General features: G+C 36.3%; 1 protein-coding gene and 1 long non-coding RNA gene across 2 annotated transcripts; both read left to right on the forward strand.

The window, feature by feature from the left end:
- The first annotated feature begins 310 nt into the window (after positions 1–310).
- On the forward strand, positions 311–2,027 carry LOC121779366. Its single transcript, XR_006045797.1, has 3 exons — positions 311–1,409; positions 1,601–1,668; positions 1,772–2,027. It is a non-coding gene; the product is annotated as an uncharacterized LOC121779366 (long non-coding RNA).
- A 2,885-nt stretch (positions 2,028–4,912) lies between these two features.
- LOC121780110 (receptor-like protein 36) lies at positions 4,913–19,056 on the forward strand. The gene is made up of 6 exons (XM_042177630.1): positions 4,913–5,591; positions 5,668–5,811; positions 7,301–7,372; positions 9,156–9,221; positions 16,423–16,566; positions 17,579–19,056. The coding sequence occupies exons 1-6, from the start codon at positions 4,913–4,915 to the stop codon at positions 19,015–19,017; spliced, it is 2,544 nt and encodes an 847-aa protein (XP_042033564.1). The 3' UTR covers positions 19,018–19,056.
- Positions 19,057–20,754: the final 1,698 nt, after the last annotated feature.

The raw sequence follows: 20,754 nt of genomic DNA on the forward strand, positions 1-20,754 counted from the left end.
ATGAGAAGGAAATCTTAGTTATACCTTCTTGAATCAAGAAAACGAACGGTAGAAACAAACGTTGACACGATTCGTCCCTCTCCCTTCACTGCTGCCGCCGCTGCCACGAATCCGCCGTCGCGGATCCGCCGCCATCGGCTCCTCCTCTCTCTTCTCTCTCTCGGATTCTCGATTGCGAAAGAAATGAAATGAAATGAAATGAAAGGAGGTTGTATTTATAGAAAATATTTTCATAAAAGACAAAAATTCACGTCTTTTCGTTTCGATGTGACGCGTAATTAATGCGGCGTTGAAAAACGTGCCTGATGTGACGTGGTTCTTATCCACTTGGAAAACGTGCCTGATGTGACGCGGTTCTTATCCAACTTTTCGTCTCGATTTGTTGTCGAAAGTGTATTTGATACGTGGTTTATTCTTTCGTGTAGGTAACGATTTAACGGGTCGTTACAAATGAGATGCCCTATTTATAATAACTAGGACCCTAGGGTTGGTTCGACCTAAACCTATACATCGGGAAAGAACCAACAAAGAAAACCCGACGGAGCTTATAAAACGCTCGACACAATATTCGATCAAATAAAACATAAAATAAAATAAGGAAAGAAAAAACGCTAGTCTAATTTGGAATAAAACAGTAGCTGGTTCAGGCCTTTCGTCGAGCAGCTGGCTTCCTACTTCGGCACGAAGTCATGGTAGCGTTCTGGCTGCTTGAGTCCCTTCCTCGGCCTTAGCTCTCTCTTCTTCACCTTCTCCGTAGCCTCCTCCGTCTGTTTTCCCAGTTCCGCCGTCGTGTCATCCGATACAGTCGTCGGGCTAGGTTCTCCCGTCTTGCTAATCGGCGAGTCCTCCGGGGTAGACTCCGCCGTCCCTTCCATTGGAGAATCACTAACAGGTGGGTCAGGAGGATTCATAACATATACCTTCATCTCTTGGAAACATTACACAACTCGAGTCGTTGGACCTGTCTTCAAACCGATTGGAAGGGGAAATTCCAACAGAGCTAACAAAGCTCAAATTTCATTCGGCGATAAACCTGTCCATGAATAATCTTTCAGGGAAGATACCTCAATCCAGTGGCCAGTTTCCCACATTTGAAAATACATCATATGTTGGGAATTCTGGACTATGTGGATTTCCTTTATCACGGAAATGCGAAGAGCCTTTGCCCTCAGCGATGTTGGAAGAAGGTGATCAAGATTATGGTATTCTAGAGGGATTCTGTTGGCAGGCGGTTGTTTCTGGTTATGGATGTGGATTTGTAATTGGTGGTATTGTGGGTTGTCTGATTTTTGGGTATGGAAGGCCTAAATGGTTGGTGGAATGGATCTACAAATTTTACAGGATAACGATAAAGATGAGAAGCCGTAGAGAAAATGTGACACCACAAAGAAGAAGAAGAACATAACAAGGTTGAGCTACATTGTTTATTTACTGGTGGTGTTGTTTTCTTACATTTATTTGCATGTTATTTTGAACTTTTTGAGTTATGTTAAATATTCAAGACTCTATAGAATATAATATGTGGATAGTTTTGTTTCCCTGCACTTCATTTATAAGGTGGGTATGGAAACCCTAAATGGTTGGTGGAATGGATCTACAGATTTTACAAGATAAAGATGAGAAGCCGTAAAGGAAATGTGGCACCACAAAGAAGAAGAAGATAACAAGGTTGAGCCTTTGATGTAGAATAATGAGACTCTACGTTCTTCTCTCTATTACTTTATCATTTCTTCACATACTACTTTTTATCATTTTTATAAAATGAGTGCAGAAAAATCAACGGGACTTCTAATGGCGGACGGAGGGAGTAATATCTATGGTCCAAGTCGGCTAGCGTGGAGCTAGACAATTCTAGATAATTTCCTTCATCAATTAGTTATCTCTTCATCGCTATATGTAGCATGATCAAGTATTTATAACTGTTAATCTTATTGTATAATTGCAAAATTCAGGTGCTGTGTCAAAGGAATTTGGAAACACAACTTCTCTGGCAACGTTGGATCATCCATACAAAATTAATTCAATTAGCCTAATTAGCATTATATTAAATGAAATTAAATCACCATAGCCAATTTTTTTTTTTCATATGGACCGGGTCAATCTTTATTGCTCTAGATTAATGGCGGATCCAGGAATAAAAAATCGTGGGGTCGAATGAGAAAATAAATAATAGTATTTAAATATGTATGTTTAATAAAAATATATTATAAATGAAATGTATCCATCTTATGTTAAACGTGATAACTGATATATAATATTCATATCAAAACTATCAATAGAAACTATCTCACAAAATTTTCTAGGCGTTGTGATTCTTATTCAACATTAGCTAAAACAACTAACAGAAACTCGAGATCTTTTTGAAAAAATTTAATCCATTAATATAGAAAGGAAGGTAATTAAATTTAATAATGAAAAATAATATATTGATCATATTAATCAAAATTAGGGAAAATATATAATTGTTATCACCAAATAAAAATGATAAAATGATAAAACATGATTAAAGAGGTAAGCCAAATTTCAAAATAATAATAATATATAAAAATTAAATTGGTTTATAGTTATGTTTGGTTTTTCAAAATTAAATCACCCCAAATAAAAAGTGGAACCAAATTTCAAAAACTAATATTTTACTTAAAAATCTAAAAACATGTTATCATGATATGACCAAATTATTACTCCATATTTTATAGATGATCACATACTAAAATATAGTCTTATAGGAGTATAACTTTTTCTAATTTGTTAACATTAAATAATATACATATAAAATCGGTAGCCCTTTTAGTGTTTCCCGTAGCATTACATTACATAATATATTCTACAAAAAATAATTTTACTGATTTGTTTTTTTTATAAATAAAGATAGTTAGAACATAGTTTACCATTTTTGACTTATTTGTCTTTATTAATAGTCTAATTATTCAATAGTCAAGGGAGTAATTAATAGTACAAGGCTCAAGCCCAACTGAAGTCTTTCTTCCCCAAGCCCTAGACACGAAATCAACCATGAGCCATGACGCAGTGACTGGGTCAAGCACCGAATCAAGGGCAGAATTCCAGAGACCGTGGGGTCGGGGACCGTTGGGAGTATTTTTCTGGCTGTTCTCCGGGGACGACGGTGGGGTCGGCCGACCCCACTCGACCCCACCTCCCTCCGCCGCTGTCTAGATATAGATGTGACATATTCTCACGCTTCGGAATCATTAAAATTATAAATTTGTACAATGCTAATGTTTTTCATGTCGGGTGATATGAGCATTCTATGTTGAATTCATAAAGGAACTAGTTCCATAAAGACACTTTTAAAATTGCATTTCAGTAATTTACAGCTCGCACTCAATATTCTTTTTCTTTTTCCAACATCTTTAAAATCGTACGGTAGGAGAATAAAATGATTCCACAATTTGTATTGCTAAAAAAGTAAATATATATAAGAACTAGCAGTATCAAAATGTAACTATAGATATAATAACCATGGGTTGCATTATAATGTTAACTTTTTATTGAATTGCTAACTTGCTAACTCATTAACCCAACGTATTAATAATGTCAACATGATCACATTAAAATATCAACACAAATTTGTATTAACATTTTAATATACTATGTTGACATTTTAAATATAATGTCAACACTAGTGGTATTAAAATATCAACTAAGTTTATGTTGTCATTTTAATGTCATCGTGTTGATATTTTTAATACACTGCATTGATGAGTTAGCAGAGTTAGCAACTTTAAAAAGTTAAACAATTAATCACACTTCATAGTATCAAAATAATTATATTTTCATGTCCGGAGTACCACCAAACTGTTGTTTTTAATTGATTAGTCGTCGTTGGAAAAATTATATGCATCCATAAAAGTTTATGTGTTTAACAGTCCATGTTATGTTTTTGTATTTTATATGTAGAAGTCCAGAAGCAATAGCCTTTGTCAATAGTTTTGAGCATTTTTCTGGCCTTGCATTTAATATGTGGACTAAGTCCATGTTATGTTTTTGTATATTATGTAGACCTAAGTCCACCTTTTGTTTTTGTATATTATGTGGGACCTAAGTCCATGTTGTGTTTGCCTGATTTTCTTTATAGATATTTATGAATACTCGATTTTGTGAATATGTACACGATGAATCTATTTAAAAAAAACTGGGAATATGATTGCTCCGTCCACCATAAATAGACAATGAATGGCTTGAGTTTTTATGTATAATCGGTAAAGTAAGAGAGATATAGAAAAAAGTAAGAGAAAGAGAGGAAAAGGGTAGCGAAATGAGTGTTAGTGGATTGTGTGGTCCATATTTAGAATGATGTGTAGGGTTAGTTATGATTGAAAACTTTTTTTTTTTGAACTTTGTCTATTTTTTATGGACAAATCAAAATGTTAAAACTTGTCTATTCTTCGTGGAGGCAGAGAGTATTCAAGAAATAATAAACTTTGAGATAGAAAATCTTGATAGATGATTGCAACTTGAAAAATGAAGACTTTTCTTTGTTTACTTATCTTGAGAGACAAAATATTTCCACTTCATTTAGCTTATAGTGACTAGTACTCCTTCCGTCTGTTATTAATTGTTTATTGGCTATTTTTATCCGTCCTCCATTAATTGTTCACTTTCAGTTTTTACCACAAATGATAAGTAGACTTCACATTCCACTAACTCATCTTACTCACATTTTATTATAAAACTAACATATAAAAGTGGGACATATATTTCACTAACTTTTTCAACCTACTTTATTTTACATTTCTTAAAATCTATGGCATAATCAAATTGGACAATTATTAGAGGACGGAGGGAGTATTTAATACCCTCTTTTTTAAACCACTTCATCATCATTAGCAAAACTAAATTGCAATTTACTACCAATTTCATGGAGACCTCTTTCTTACTTCCTTTTTCACTCATGCTTTTAGTAACTAGTTTAAACATCTTCTGCACCCTCACCTTATCTGCAACACCAACCGATTCCACCACCGATCAAGATGCTCTACTTGCGTTAAAAAATGCCATCACTGTCGACACAAATGGTGTGTTGAGCAACAGCTGGCTCACCAACTCTTCCATCTGTGAATGGGCTGGTGTCACCTGTGGCGTCAAACACCACAGGGTCACGGCCATCAACCTCTCCAACTTCGCCCTCCACGGAAAGCTCACTCCACATCTGGGAAACCTAACGTTTCTCCAGACCTTGGACGTCAGCTCCAACAACTTCACAGGCGTCTTACCTACTGAGCTGTCTAAACTACATCGTCTGAAGCATGTAAACGCGACATCTAACAACTTCACTGGAGAAATACCAAGAGGTATTCTTACAAACATGTCTTTATTGGAAGACATTGATCTGAGGGTTAACAACCTATCAGGCGCGCTCCCAAGTGACATATGCAATAATACTCCGAAACTGAAGATATTAATTCTCAGAGAGAATCTATTATATGGAAAAATTCCAAGGAATATATATAAGTGCAGCGAGTTGCAGAAGCTGAGCTTATCGGTGAATATGTTCAATGGAAACATACCAACCCAAGTTGGAAATCTTAGTAGGCTTACGTATTTATCTATATATTATAACAATCTCCAAGGTAACTATATTAATTCATTCGAACTTTCATATTGATTTAACTATTTTAGTTGACCTCATTTTTCATATTTTGACAGGAAATATTCCATCTTCTATTTTCAACGTTTCACGGTTGGCATTCATATTACTCAGTGCCAATAAACTGTCTGGAAGAATACCAACAAATTTGGAAAATTTACGCAACCTCCAAATGTTGTATCTTAACAAGAACAACTTAACAGGTGTGAGCAACAACTTATATCTATTAACTCTTTAAGCCGAGAATAAGTGCTTCATATATTGTTTTAAGAAAATTGTCTTATTTATGAATTTTGTGATAAAATTAGGACAATTGGTCACTAATATCATTCACCATCGTCGTTTCTCTGAAAATCCACCGTCACTGTCCTAACTCTCGCTTCAAATACTTGGCCGTGTCTCTGGGCCCATTGTTTGCGTCACCAAAGAACCTTTTTTGACATTCGCGTGTATATATATGCCCCCAGTTGATCACATTTTCATAGGGTTTATTGACATTCGCGTGTAATATATATCTTCCCAATGTGTCCCGGTAGACATTTTCATAGAGTTTGTTGACATTTGCTAGTACCAATAATCAGCCCATCTTGTGCGTCTATTCCCCATATTTAATGGACGAGATTTAATTAGTAGTTTGTTGTAAAGATGCAAATATTGTATAGTAGGACCCATAGAGGTGTGATCAATTGTCAACTCTCCCTAAAATGCTAATTTTATCCAATTTGAGACCATAAGATTTTTCAAAGATCTAATGCTCTCTAATATTAAAAGGATAATAGCAACTACCAAATTTAGGATTTATGATCGCGCTTCAATATAGTATTAAAACATTAACATTCAATATAGTATATTAAAACACCAACACGATCACATTCATATGTCAACCCAGTCTAATTTTGACATTATACATTTATTATAATGACATATGCTAGTTATGCTGATATTGTACCACTTATCTATGAATATTCACGAATTTATTATTAAAATTTGTCATTTGAATGTATGCAATTAGGATATTGTTAGAATCCAATGGTAATGTTAGGTTGATAACTATCTTAAATGGATAACTGACAACTATATCAAAAACCTACGTTATAAATGTCAACACGAAAGACATTTGTATATTAACTAAATGTAGTTGAGATACATATATCTTCTGTTGACATGTAAATATAGATGTCAACAAAAGACATACATATGTCAACTACATTTAGTTGACATACAAATGTCTTCGTGTTTACATCTTTAATGCAGGTTATTGACATAATTTTCAGTTATCAATTTAAGATAGTTATCAGCCGATCATATCAACACAATGTCAACGAATGTCAACGGTTGATGCTATGTTAAAATTATGTTGACACTGTGTTGAAATTTTTCGTTGGTATTATTTTGTCATTTGTTGATATTTTCTAATGGTCCAGATCACTGTTTGGTATTTTTGTATAATATATAGAGTTTGCATTTTATTACTATCCCATAATTCTATAATGTCTATCACAGAGGTTAATTAGTCTAATTGTAATATTCAAACTCAATCGTAGACTTGATTAAATTTGTATTCAACTATCACTTCCATACTATTTTACTAGTAAATATCGGATCATCAAATTAATTGTATTTCGAATTCTTTCATATACTTTCTGCATTTTTATAAAATTTTGTAAGTAAAATTGTGATTTAATTCTTTAGGTGACATACCAAGACAAATCGGGAACCTCTCTTCATTATTAGTGTTGAATCTTGCTTTTAATAAGTTGGCAGGTATGTTTATAAACTTGTACATTTTAAGTCTAGTACTACATTGCATATTCTTAATAAACATTACTACATTTATCACGTTTTTAATAATAAAGTTCAAAATTAGTCGTGCACATATATTTTTTGGTTCATTTTACTCCATCCATCCCATTAAAATGGATTTTTTTTTGTGACGGCGTGAATTTTAATCCACATTTGGTAAAAGTATGAAAGAAATTAAAAAAATATATGATTGAAGTAGTGTTAGTGGAAAATGCGGTTCATCGCAACATTAGAGTAAAAATTACTAGAATAGAAAAAGGCTATTTATTTGGGACCAACCAAAATAAAAAGACTGTTCATTTTTATAAGAAGTACTTATATTTTGTACATCTAATTCTAAATAAAAATGATATTATCCAAAACTGGAGAGCCTTCTATCTTTTAATTAAAATCAGTTTAAGGCTTGATAATATGAATTGGTAAAAAATTATGAGAAAAAAATACTACCTACGTCGTTTAAAAATTAATACAATTTTTGAAATGATAAGAAATTTAATGCCCAATTGATAAAATAATAGAGAAATAGAAAGAAAAAGTGTTGTTAGTAAGAATAACTGTCACCTGATATTAGAGAGAATTTTTTTTTTCTAAAATAGAATTTGTCTAATTTTAAAAATATATTTTATTCCTAAGAAAATAATATGAGAAATTTATATTTAAAAATAGTACTGTAATATTTGTATATATGTTAGAAACTATAATGTATGTATTTATGGGGGTGTGTTATATTGCTAACTCACCCTTAAATTGCTAACTACAACTAAATAATATACATTAGATTATAAAATCAAGGTACAAGATTATCGATTCATGAATATCAATACAATTCACATAAAATGTCAATTAAGAGTATTAATGTAAATTGACCAAAAGTTAGTTATAACCTACTTTAAAAAAATATCCAAAAAGTTTAAATAATTATAACTATCTCAATTTAAATAACATTTTTACATAACTTATATCAAATTAAAGATAATTTTATAATGACTTTAACGAGATCTCACTTGCATATGTTCCGATGTCAAAATCTGAAAAAATTTCTTGAATTTTTGTAATTTTTTGGTAACAGCTCAATATCAATATAACTATCATAATATGTCAATATAATACATATAAAATGTCAATGCTAAATTATGTTGACATATTCAATGAATCGTATTGATATGTTTAATACACTATATTGATATTTTGATCAAAAACCATAATTTTGGTAATTTTCTTATCTTTTTAATTTTAAATAATAATATAACGAAATTACACGTGGCAATTTGTAGACCACTAGATCTCTACTAATCTTATGGTTTTAAATTAGTTGTAACTAGCAATTAAAGGTTGAGTTAACAATTGATCTCTCTTATGTATTTATATTAGAAGGGTCATGTTAGGTTGATAACTTCCTTCATATGATAACTGACAAGCATGTCAACAACCTACGTTATAGATGCCAAAACGAAGATATTTGTATAGTAACTAAATGTAGTTGACATATCTATATCTGTTGTTGACATGCAAATATAGATGTTAACTAAATTTAGTTGACATTAAATGTCTTCGTGTTGACATCTACAACGTAGGTTGTTGAAATACTTGTCGGTTATCAATTAATTAAATTTGTATTCGATTACCTCTTCAATATTTTACTAGTAAATCTCAGAATCATCAAATCTACTGTATTTCGAATTCTTTCATATACTTTCTGCATTTTTATAGAAATTTGTAAGTAACTTATTGATTAATTATTTAGGTGAAATACCAAGACAAATCGGGAGCCTCTATCATAAGTTGAATCTTGCTTTTAATAAGTTGGCAGGTATGTTTGTAAACTCTGTACATTATTAGTGTATTCACGGTTAATAATATTTTTTAATGCAATTAATAACGCTAATTTATATATCTAAATATATTTTCAACGCTTCAAAAATAGTGTTTATTTTTGGGCTCTTAACTACATTTTAGAGGACGTAAATAGAAACGTTTTAAAAAAACAAAAGATTAACAAATGAAAATCGAGGTATAAGCTTGTTAATGAAATCAACTACCATTATTCACTTCCTTTAAAAATAAGACCATTAGTTATTGTTTGGAATCAAATGATATGTTGAGTAGGACAAAAGCATAATTTAAGCATTTATATTAATATATATGATCAATTTTAGATTTTAATATATTTTTCAGTTAGTTTAATATTTCAAATCTTGAACTTTGACCAATGTTGGATGAAACTTATATTTACAAAAACAACCCCTTCAATTTGAATTAAGTATCCCCTTTGTTTCACTATATTAGGTCATAGTCTCTTTTCGCTTGTATCATTGTAGTTGAGTCAGTTAATTTTTTTCAAAATCAACACAGTCAGTTTCTATTAATTTATTTTCCTATCTACTTTATTCTATTTTTATTATTTTACTTTATCTTTTAGTTAACTCATTAAATATTATTTTTTAAAATCACTTGTGTTCAAATAAAATATCTCAATTTTATTGGGACAAAGGTAATATTACTACAGTAGGTGAATTGCTGGAAATCTAGTTGACCTTGAGTTTGTATTTGCATCCTTTAATAATTTGATGTCTAGTACTACCTTGATACGATCATATCTTTTATGATCTTCCAATTATTTAGTTTTCCTTTATTTACCATATCTTTCTCATAATTATTTAGATATTTGTTTCTTGTTCATTAAGTTAGGGTAGTAGTATTGGAGTATTATATATAGGAGAGATTGTTATCATTTAATCAAGAAATCAATCAATGAAATATTTTTCCTAAATTTTACTTGTGCAACGAGCATATTATCGTCCCCTATTGCTGCTCATCGGAGAACGTCCGAGAACCGGCAAATCGTGAGCTTTCCTTCGAGCACGTCGAAGGTTTGGTCACAGCAACTCGCGCGAAAATCGCCATCCGGTCACGTTACGGAGGACGTCCGTAACAACTGGTGCTTTCATTGAGAGCTCATCCTCCGTCTTCGTTCGTCAATATCCCCCAAACTATTCACCAATATCAAAAAAAAAAAACAGCCGCAGTACCATTATCACAGCCACACCTAATCCTCCATATTTCCCCTTACAAAAAATCACCTAATCCTCCATATTTCCCCTTACAAAAAATCCACCGAAGAGAAGCTACCAAGTCCCTATTTTATACCTTTCACCTTATTTAATCCATATCCACTTTTCACCAATCAACAAAAGAAAGAGACCTTCTTCACCAAAACAATAACAGCGAACCACTTCTTCGCAAAGAAGGCACTCCAACTTCATTCTTTTTTCCTATTATTAGTTATGGCTATTTACCACCAATATCAGCCCCCGCACCAGATACACTCAATGTTTGCAAAATTTGATCGCCTATTGGACATGATGGAATCCGGTATGGACGCAGTAGATCGGCGCGTGGAAAATCTTCGTCGGAAACAATACCCCAGCCCACACCAATCTGGGGTCGCGCAACATCCCCGCCGGCTTTTTAAGCTGCCATTCGGAGGATGCAGCCAATCGCTGTGTTGGCTACCCTCGTGCACCTCCGCCGCCGGAGCCACAGCCACAACCGACTCCATCCCCGCCGTACGTGCAACGAACTCGCCGCAGCTATCTGCCCCACAGAGTCAGCAGCCGCCCGCGCGCTCTTGTTCCAGCGTGTATACTACCCGACAGAATGGCAACCAACGTCTGCTCAACGCCTCCACCTCTGGGGACCAGTTCGTGGAGCAGGAACAGCCACCTCGACAGCCGCATTGCGTGCGCAAAAGCCCTAACCCGGGTTGGTTTTCGCAAGAATCACACCAGCAGCAGTTTCTGCCTCCGAAAAAGCAGACTTGCTAGGACCTGCCAGTCCCGAGACAGTATGTGAGGTCTCCGGTCTCTGACGGTCCACCGGCGTGCCCAACCAGGCTTTGGGATTGGCCTGAAAATCGCGTTCAGCAGCGAGTGTCGGCTTACGAGCCACCGGCCCCAACTGGCTGGCCTCCACGAGCACAACCGTCGCCCGTGCGCCAGCCCTTCCTGCTGGGACCCTCCGGAACAGCGGGGATACCCACCACATGAACCACCAACGCCTGTGGAGCCCCTTGACCTTGAGTGTGCCAGATTCCTACCTTTGCCACAGCCGCCACAGCCGCATCGCTACCGGAGGGATGTTGATGAGGACAGATGTTACGGAGAGGTCGTTTGATACGTGCATATCCACATGAAGATCCCCATATCTTTATTAATTAGTTGTTTTGATTTACCGTATCTTTAGGATATCTATTTCTTGCTCATTAGGTTAGTATTAGTATTATAAATAGGGTTATTGTTATTTTCTTTATTCAATCTAGAAATATGAAATTATCTTTTTAGCTTTTATCGTATTTTATCTTTTTGCAATCCTAAATCTTGGTATGATTGACCGGCAAAGCTCCGGCGACTGCCTTTTATCGTGTTAAGGGAACTTCACCCTTAACAACTGGTGCTTTCATTGACGATCTCAGATTATCCATGTCGAATCGAATGGGGAGCCGCACGGAATCGGGAGTTGTGACTTCCGCCGGAGTCATACGCGGACTGGAGCAATTCCCGGCGTCGAGTGGATCGCTGGACTCCACGACGATGGCGGTCGAACATCTGCTGGCGTCGCTTGCACGCGTGGAGGCGCGCTTCGACGCGATGGAGCGGCGGCAGAGCGTCGCGCATCCTCCGCCATGGCCAGACCCAGACCCGCCGTTTGATGATGGGCAGCGGGGAAGAGGAGATTCAGCGAGGAACATGCCGATCTTGGCGACGGCAACGGCGGTGGCGTCTCACCCACTTCTAGGGTTTGACGGGCAGTTATAATACTCCGCACTCGGAGGGGATGCCGTGGGATGCATCGGGCTCTAGCAGCACTGGCTTCCGGCCGGATCAGACGCAACAAGGGTTCGCCGGGCCGCCTCGGGGGAGATTTCTTCCGCCGAACTCGGAGACGACGCAGTGGGACCGCTACGGGGTCAACACCGGGCAGAGTCGAGGCAGGCAGGCGACGGCCTGGGACAATCCCGCGCATAGACTGGACATTCGAGCCGGAAGACACGTGCCGGCGTCGGAGAATGCATGGGACCAGCGAGAAGAGGGTCCCTATTCTCACTTGCAGCGTTTGGATCATGGGCGTCTAGATCAGCCACGCTTTGATCATTATCTTGGCAGACAACCGACGGAGTGGGACAATCCCGCTCATAGGCTGGAGAATCGGTCCGGGCGACACATGTCTGCGTGGGACAACGCATAGGGTCGACATGACGGAGCAGGCTATTCTAACACACCCCGTTATGATCAATTTCGTCAGGAGCAGGCACGTTACGAGAAGATGAAAGCCCCGCATTTCGATGGATCTGATGAGGCCGTGGATTGGGATCCCTGGGGTAATCGGTTCCCAGATCACCAAATTCAAAACGGTCACAAGTCGTGGGAACCCCAGGAGCAGCGACAACCAGCGTCCTTACCGATCGCGGATGGGGGATTTTCCAAGGAAGAGGATCAGGACTACCGTGAGCTTCTCTCGGTGCGGGATTCCTTCAGATACACAGAGGGTGTAAAAGTTGTTGATGTTAGTGAGGATGCTCCTGCTGTAGCTGATGAAAATAATGTTGCTTCCCGAACGGTTCTCTATGTTCAGGATAGTTTGGAAGGGAAACCTGAGGTTTTGCTCCACCCGAACACGTTACATGATGATGGAACTGTGGCACTGAGTGAAAATGCAGTTAGTGAGGATGGAAAGTACTTGGCCTATGGCAATAGTTCAAGTGGAAGCGATTGGGTGACCATTAAAGTTATCAAGATTGATTATAAAACCACTGAGCCTGATGTTGTTTCATGGGTTAAGTTTTCGGGTATTAGTTGGACGCATGATGGCAAGGGTTTTTTCAACAGCCGTTATCCAGCTCCGAAAGAGTGAGAGAATTTAGATGCAGGCACAGAGACCCTTTCCAACTTAAACCAAGAAGTGTATTATCATTTTTTGGGTACCAATCAGTCTGAAGATATCTTATGTTGGAGGGATCATGATAATCCCAAACATTCACATTCTGCTTCAGTCACGGAAGATGGGAAGTATGTTCTTTTGTACATTGGAGAAAGTTGTGACCCAGTCAACAAGGTTTATTACTGTGATTTATCATTGCTCTCTAAAGAACTTGAAGGTTGTAGGGGGACAAAGGAGTTGCTACCTTTCATAAGGCTTGTTGATAACTTTGATGCTTCCTATCACTATGTTGCAAATGACGAGACGAATTTAATCTTCCTCACAAGTAAAGAAGCTCCAAGATACAAACTTGTACGAGTTGATCTAACAGAACCTAATTCCTGGACTGTGGTACTTCAAGAAGATAAAAAGGATGTGCTTGAATCTGCTTCAGCTGTAAGTGGCAATCGGATAGTTGTGAATTATTTAAGCGATGTGAAAAATGTTTTGCACACAAGGGACCTGAGAACAGGTGACCTGTTGCACCATTTACCACTTGACATTGGAACTGTATCTGAAATTTTTGCTCGACGCAAAGACAGCAGAATCTTTATTGGATTTACAAGCTTCCTAGTCCCTGGAATTATATATATGTGCAAGTTGGAAGGCGATATGAGTTGTCTAAATGAGAAAATCGACCACACAAAATATGCATTTGGAGATGTGATTTTATTTGGTCATGGTCAAAGAATGAAGATTGATGAGCATACGGAGTTTTGTGATAGCCGGGTTTCGGAGCCAGGATGCCTCATTGCTCATTGGTTTCCACCTTGAGGGCAAGGTGGATTTTAACCGCGGGGGAGTTGATATGTGCATATCCACATGAAGATCCTCATATCTTTATTAATTAGTTATTTTGATTTACCATATCTTTAGGATATCTATTTCTTGCTCATTAGGTTAGTATTAGTATTATAAATAGGGTTATTGTTATTTTCTTTATGCAATCAAGAAATATGAAATTATCTTTTTAGCTTTTATCGTATTTTATCTTTTTGCAATCCTAAATCTTGGTTTGATTGACCGGCAAAGCTCCGGCGACTGCCTTTTATCGTGTTAAGGGAACTTCACCCTTAACATCGTTACTCATACACATTCCCCCACACTTTACGTGAGTTTGGGTAGCTATGTGAGTGGATATGTGAATGAAGGGACGAACCTAAATGAAGTCGATTCTTATTTATCGAGTTTAGATGTTCAGATTGCATATTCATGTTTAGACTGCGTTGATGATAGTGGTTAGGACGAGGAGGAGCTTTGTGATTCAAAGGACTCCATATTAGAGACAGGAGCAAAAGAAGCCATGGGTCGAGGCGTGCCTAGTGAGAATAGGGGATCTAGGGAAGGTAGAGATGGCAGACTCGAAGACCAACAAGTTTCATCTTTTGCGGAAATGTACCCACCGCGCAGCCCCGATATGAGTAAAGAGAAGGAGGAAGAGGCATTGTTAAACGATGTAGAGGAGGACGATTCTACTGATGAAGTGAAGAAGGCCATCGCCTCACTCAATGTTGTTCAAATGTCATCCAAAAATGTTGTTGGAAATTGTTGGGGAAAGAAAGGATATGGCGCTTACACTGAATTGGCCATAATTGCTTGTGTCTATGTGGATTTGAATGTCGGTGATGTTCCAAGTATGAATCATCGGTCAACATCGCTCGACACAGATGCAAGGTTGATCCCTCCGCGTAATGACATGCCATGTTTGAGCATTTTGGGAGGCGTGAACAAGCTTTTCGTTGTGGCATGGAATTTTGCCAACAACATTGGGTCTCCTTTGTTGATTTTTGACAAAGGTGATAAAGGGAGACATTCAGCTATTCGATACGTGTATGATCCAGGAGGAGACGCCTTGCTAAAGCTTTTGCTTTCAACTCTCGTCAATGGTTCGTGGTTCCCACCTTGAGGACAAGGTGAATTTCAAACGTGGGGGAGTTGATACGATCATATCTATTATGATCTTCCAATTATTTAGTTTTCCTTTATTCACCATATCTTTCCCATATTTGTTTAGATATTTGTTTCTTGTTCATTAAGTTAGGGTAGTAGTATTAGAGTATTATAAATAGGAGAGATTGTTATCATTTAATCAAGAAATCAATCAATGAAATATTTTCCCTAAAATTTACTTGTGCAACGAGCATATTTCATCCCCTATTGCTGCTCATCGGAGAACGTCCGAGAACCGGCAAATCGTGAGCTTTCCTTCGAGCACGTCGAAGGTTTGGTTACAGCAACTCGCGCGAAGATCGCCATCCGGTCACGCTACGGAGGACGTCCGTAACATACCTCCCCCTCTACTATATTCGAACTTGTTAAAGTTGAAGATCTCTCTTCAACAGAATCAGTTTTCTGGAAACCTTTGCTTCAAACATGGCTCTCACTTTTCAATATCCGACAAGACTAAAAGTCAGTTTTGGTCCTAAACATATGACCAAAATACAAATTTGGTCTAAAACATTCCCTTTTTGAAAAACAGGTCCATAACAAATGAAAATGTCTACGAAATAGACCTTTTTTTATGGTTCCGTAAAAAAACTAACGGTCAACGCTAATTGCACAGTGGCATGACCGTTAATTTTTTTTGCGGAACCGTAAAAAAAGGACCACTCCGACAAGGATTTCAATTGTTATAGATCTGTTTTTCAAAAATGAATGTTTTGGACCAAATTCGTATTTTGGTCATATGTTTAGGACCAAAATTGATCTTTACTGTATCCGACAACTTTATATATAAACTCAGTGACGAATTCTGGAATCGGCAACCTCTACCACCAATGCTTCACCCTCTATTGCTATAGAATTGAACAGAAACTCTTTTACTGGTCCCTTTACTTTGGTATGGATCTAAGACAACGAGCAATCCTTAACCTTAATGAAAACCAATTCAATTGCAACATTCAGACTGGAATTGGGAATTTGAGTATGCTCACAGTTTTATGATAACGATCTCCAAGTAATCGATGTATAACTAATTCAATGGAGCCTTCACATTAATTTAACATTTGAATTAATCATATGTTATATTTTGATAGGAAGTATCCCGTCTTTTATCTTCAACGTTTCCTCGCTAGAATCCATAGACCTCGCGTTCAATAAACTATGTGGAAGCATACCCACAAATTTGGACAATATACTCAACCTCCAAGAGTTGTATCTTAGCAGCAACAGTTTAACAGGTGCGAGACACAACTTATATCTACTACTCATTTGTCCACAGAATAAATGTTCTAGTTTAAAATAGTTATATGTTAAAGTGCATAATTGCTTATCATACCTGATTTAAAAACTTTTTGATCATATACATTAAATGTGACAACTTTCAATATATTTTGGTACATATTTTGTTGTTCTTCAAAAAGTTGTCGATCAACAGTACTTAGCCAGGTTAGTGAATTGATTATCATTTGAACTATAAAAGCTAAGAATTACTTAAATTTTAAAATACAAAACTATTAAAGGTAAAAAATATAAAAGGACATTCTTCTCGTTTTAATTTTATTTTATGCAATTAAATTACTAATTTAGTTCAAATGTTGTTGACTGTTTATTTATTACGTAATCATTATCCAAACATATTATTTAGGACAGGAAGCTCTTACACTTAATTAATGTGTACAATCATAAGCTATCATATTTAATTAATGCATAATACTAAAAAGTTTTTCGGACAAATGTAGAGGATCTACATTTGACTTTAGTCTTAATATTATATTCAAACAACTATCTTATTAATTTTGTGATAAAAGGGTATAATTTGATCATCACTTCGATTTAACACATAAAATAACCTAAGTTGAAAATTTGCTTCTTTTTAGATGCCACAGAGGGAGTACATGAAATAATCATAATAAACATTAGTACTTAATTTGTAGTAGTTTTAATAATTGGTGTAGAAAAAAAATGATTCTTTTTGGATGCCACAAAAAGTAGTGATGCCACATGAAACTCATATAACTATTATTTGGTCTCAAATAAGTGGTGTCTATGATAAAAAAGTGATGTTAAATTTGTATTCAAACTCTACATCTCTTCAATATTTTGTTAGTTAATTTTGAATCTAAAAGTTTACTTCTCTTATACAATTTCACCATTTTTAATGATTTTGTAAGTAATTTTGATCTCTCTTCAGTATTTTAATCTAGAGTTGGATCTTGCTTTTCAATAAGTTTGCGGGTATGTTTTTAACAGGCGAAATTCCAAACTCTATCACCAATGCTTCTCAGCTTACTGCTATAGACTTTAGCAGTAACTCATTCACTGGTCCCATCCCCGACTTCGGTAATCTTAGCCAGCTGCAACTCCTTGAACTCAGTGAAAATAATCTGACCGGAGTAGAATCGTCAAATCAAGAATTGGGATTTCTCTCTTGTTTAGCAAGCTGCCGAAATTTGGAGATCTTGGATATTAGTAACAATCCGATGATGAATGGTATCCTTCCAGCTTCCATTGGGAACTTGTCTACTTCCCTTTCCACCTTTGAAGCATCTAACTGCAGCATCAGAGGTATAATTCCTCCTGATATTGGAAATTTGAGGAATTTGGAATTTGTGGATTTGTCCAAGAATCAACTCACAGGATTCATCCCAACTACAATTCCAATGGGTTGTAGTCTTGAGTCACTCGACTTAAATGCTAATAAGTTGGCAGGATCATTACCCCAACCCCTTTCCAATTGTGAAAGTCTGCAAGTTCTTGACATTGGAAACAACAGAATACAAGACACCTTTCCAGTTTGGACAGGAAATCTCACTGATCTTCGCGTCCTCATATTGAGATCCAACAACTTCAGCGGTACTATTTCTTCTCTCACTTCCAAGGCTACACTTCCATTCCCTAACCTCCAAGTTTTTGATATATCACATAATGCATTCACTGGAAATCTGCCCCGTGATTATTTGAGGAATTTCAAGGCGATGATAGATACACGTGTGAATCATCGAGGAGAACAAGACCAGTCTCCATTGTATACATATTCAATGACATTAACAGTGAAAGGTTTGGAACTAGAATATGTTACAATTTTGAAAGTCTTCACAACAATCGACATGTCATCCAACAGATTCACCGGGAGTATCCCAAACACCATAGGAAATTTGAATTCCTTGATACATCTGAATCTGTCTCACAATTGCCTCACAGGAGGTATACCTGCATCTCTTGGAAACATGACAGAACTTGAGTCGTTGGACTTGTCTTCAAACCGATTGAAAGGGGAAATTCCAACAGAGCTAACAAAGCTCACATTTCTTGCTGTGATGAACCTTTCTATGAATAATCTATCAGGGAAGATACCCCAATCCAATGGCCAGTTTTCCACATTTGAAAATACATCATATGTTGGGAATTCTGGACTACGCGGATTTCCTTTATCATGGAAATGTGAAGAGCCTTCGCCTCCAGTGATGCTGGAAGAAGATGATCATGATTATGGTATTCTAAATGGATTCTGTTGGCAGGCAGTTGTTTCTGGCTATGGATGTGGATTCGTAATCGGTGGTATTATTGGTTGCCTGATTCTTGGATATGGAAGGCCTAAATGGTTGTTGGAATGGATCTACGGATTTTACAAGATAAAGATGAGAAGCCGAAGAGGAAATTTGGCACCACAAAGAAAAAGAAGAAGATAAGAAGGTTGAGCCTTTGATGTTGAATAATGGCCATTGTAGTTTTATCTGCAGAACTTTCTAACTTATGTTGTAAATTGAAGATTCTACAAAATATTATATGTGTGGATATTTTTCTTACTACAATCCATTGCTGCCTTATCCATATAGTATAGGATTATACATGAATTTTTATTCAGAAAAAAGTAGTTTATGTATTTTGGGCTTATCAAATACGTTGGTTTGGGCCTCAACTAAATATTATTACTTGGGCTTATCGAATACGATGGTTTGGGCCTCAACTAAGAAAGAAGGGACACAAGAAAACAACTTTTTCTCCTCAATTTATAAATTTCTTCAAGAATTAATGAATTTAATTCTTTGTGAAGTCAAGTATTTAGAATAAAGAAAAGCTTTCTACTCCCACATGTAAACGAGTGTTAAGGAAGACATGAAGTGGAAAAATAAAGGAGTATTAAGCATGATGTATTTTAGGTTTAATATGTTGATCACATCGTTCCTAGACGTAGATACATATAGTGTCGAATCAGGTAAACATTTTATGTATTCGTTTCGTTTAAGGAAGGGTTTCATTTAAGGAAATAAAGTAAGTAAGAAAAAATGTATAGATGAAGTTGTTTCTATTTTAGAAAATATTTCACTTTTAGTGAGACAATCCAAAAAAGAAAAACGTTTCATTTTTAATAGCCGATGGATAGTGCCAAAAAAACTGTGGAGCTTTTTATGAGATGTACAACAATGCAAATTATTCATATATTTATAGGATGAAAAAGTATTTATCCTATGCATTCAATATTTTAAATTATACTCCCTCCGACCTAGATAGTTTGTCCTATTTTTTCATTTCGGTCTGTCCATATAGTTTGTTCCATTTCACTTTTTTATCATTATTGATAGTGGACCACATATTCCACAAACTTATTACTATTCACATTTTATTATAAAACTAATATATAAAAGTAGGATTCACATTCCACTAACATTTTCAACCCACTTTTCATTATATTTCTTAAAACTCGTGCCCAATCAAAGTGAGACAAATTATCTGGGACGGAGGAAGTATTTATCATCTTCAAATATGCTAGTATGATAGGGACTCCGATACGCCTTCAACAGCGGCATCACGCGAGCCACGAATAACAACTGAGAAGAGCAGCCCAGCCGCTGAGACAATTGAGCCCCGCGACCAAGCCCAAGCGGTCCTGGCCTCCGCTCGATCCAAGAGGAAGATACAAAGATTATAGTTTTAAGTAGCAAATCTTTATGATTATCTTTTACTTTAGACATGTTTTCCTTTTTTATTGAACACTTTTTTAGAATAGGATTTATATAAATCTTTTCGGGTTTTCTTCTTGATTCTTTCCCGAATCGTAGAGTCGAATCAAGCAGGGTCCGGATCCTATAAATACTAGGATCCATTAGAGGTCAAAGACATCGAGAAATATGAAATAAAATTCAGTTCTCGAAACCCCAAAGCTTGACCTAGTTGCTGCTAGGTTTATTTTTCTGTATTTCATCACATACTTCCACAACTCGGTGCTCTAATCTCCTCGATAGGATTATCAATCCTATCAACTGGTGCTTCCATTGATTTACTCTTTTCCCACCATACACCATCTCTCCACAGCTCTCTCAAATTCACGCTTGCCTAGGGTTTTTTCTTGAAACCCAAGTTTTTGTTGCTTGAACAGCTTAATTCACACGCATAAACCTATCCTTCTCAAAATATCATGTCTTTTC

This window comes from Salvia splendens, chromosome 19 (assembly GCF_004379255.2).
Source record: "Salvia splendens isolate huo1 chromosome 19, SspV2, whole genome shotgun sequence".
NCBI classification, from domain to species: domain Eukaryota; kingdom Viridiplantae; phylum Streptophyta; class Magnoliopsida; order Lamiales; family Lamiaceae; genus Salvia; species Salvia splendens.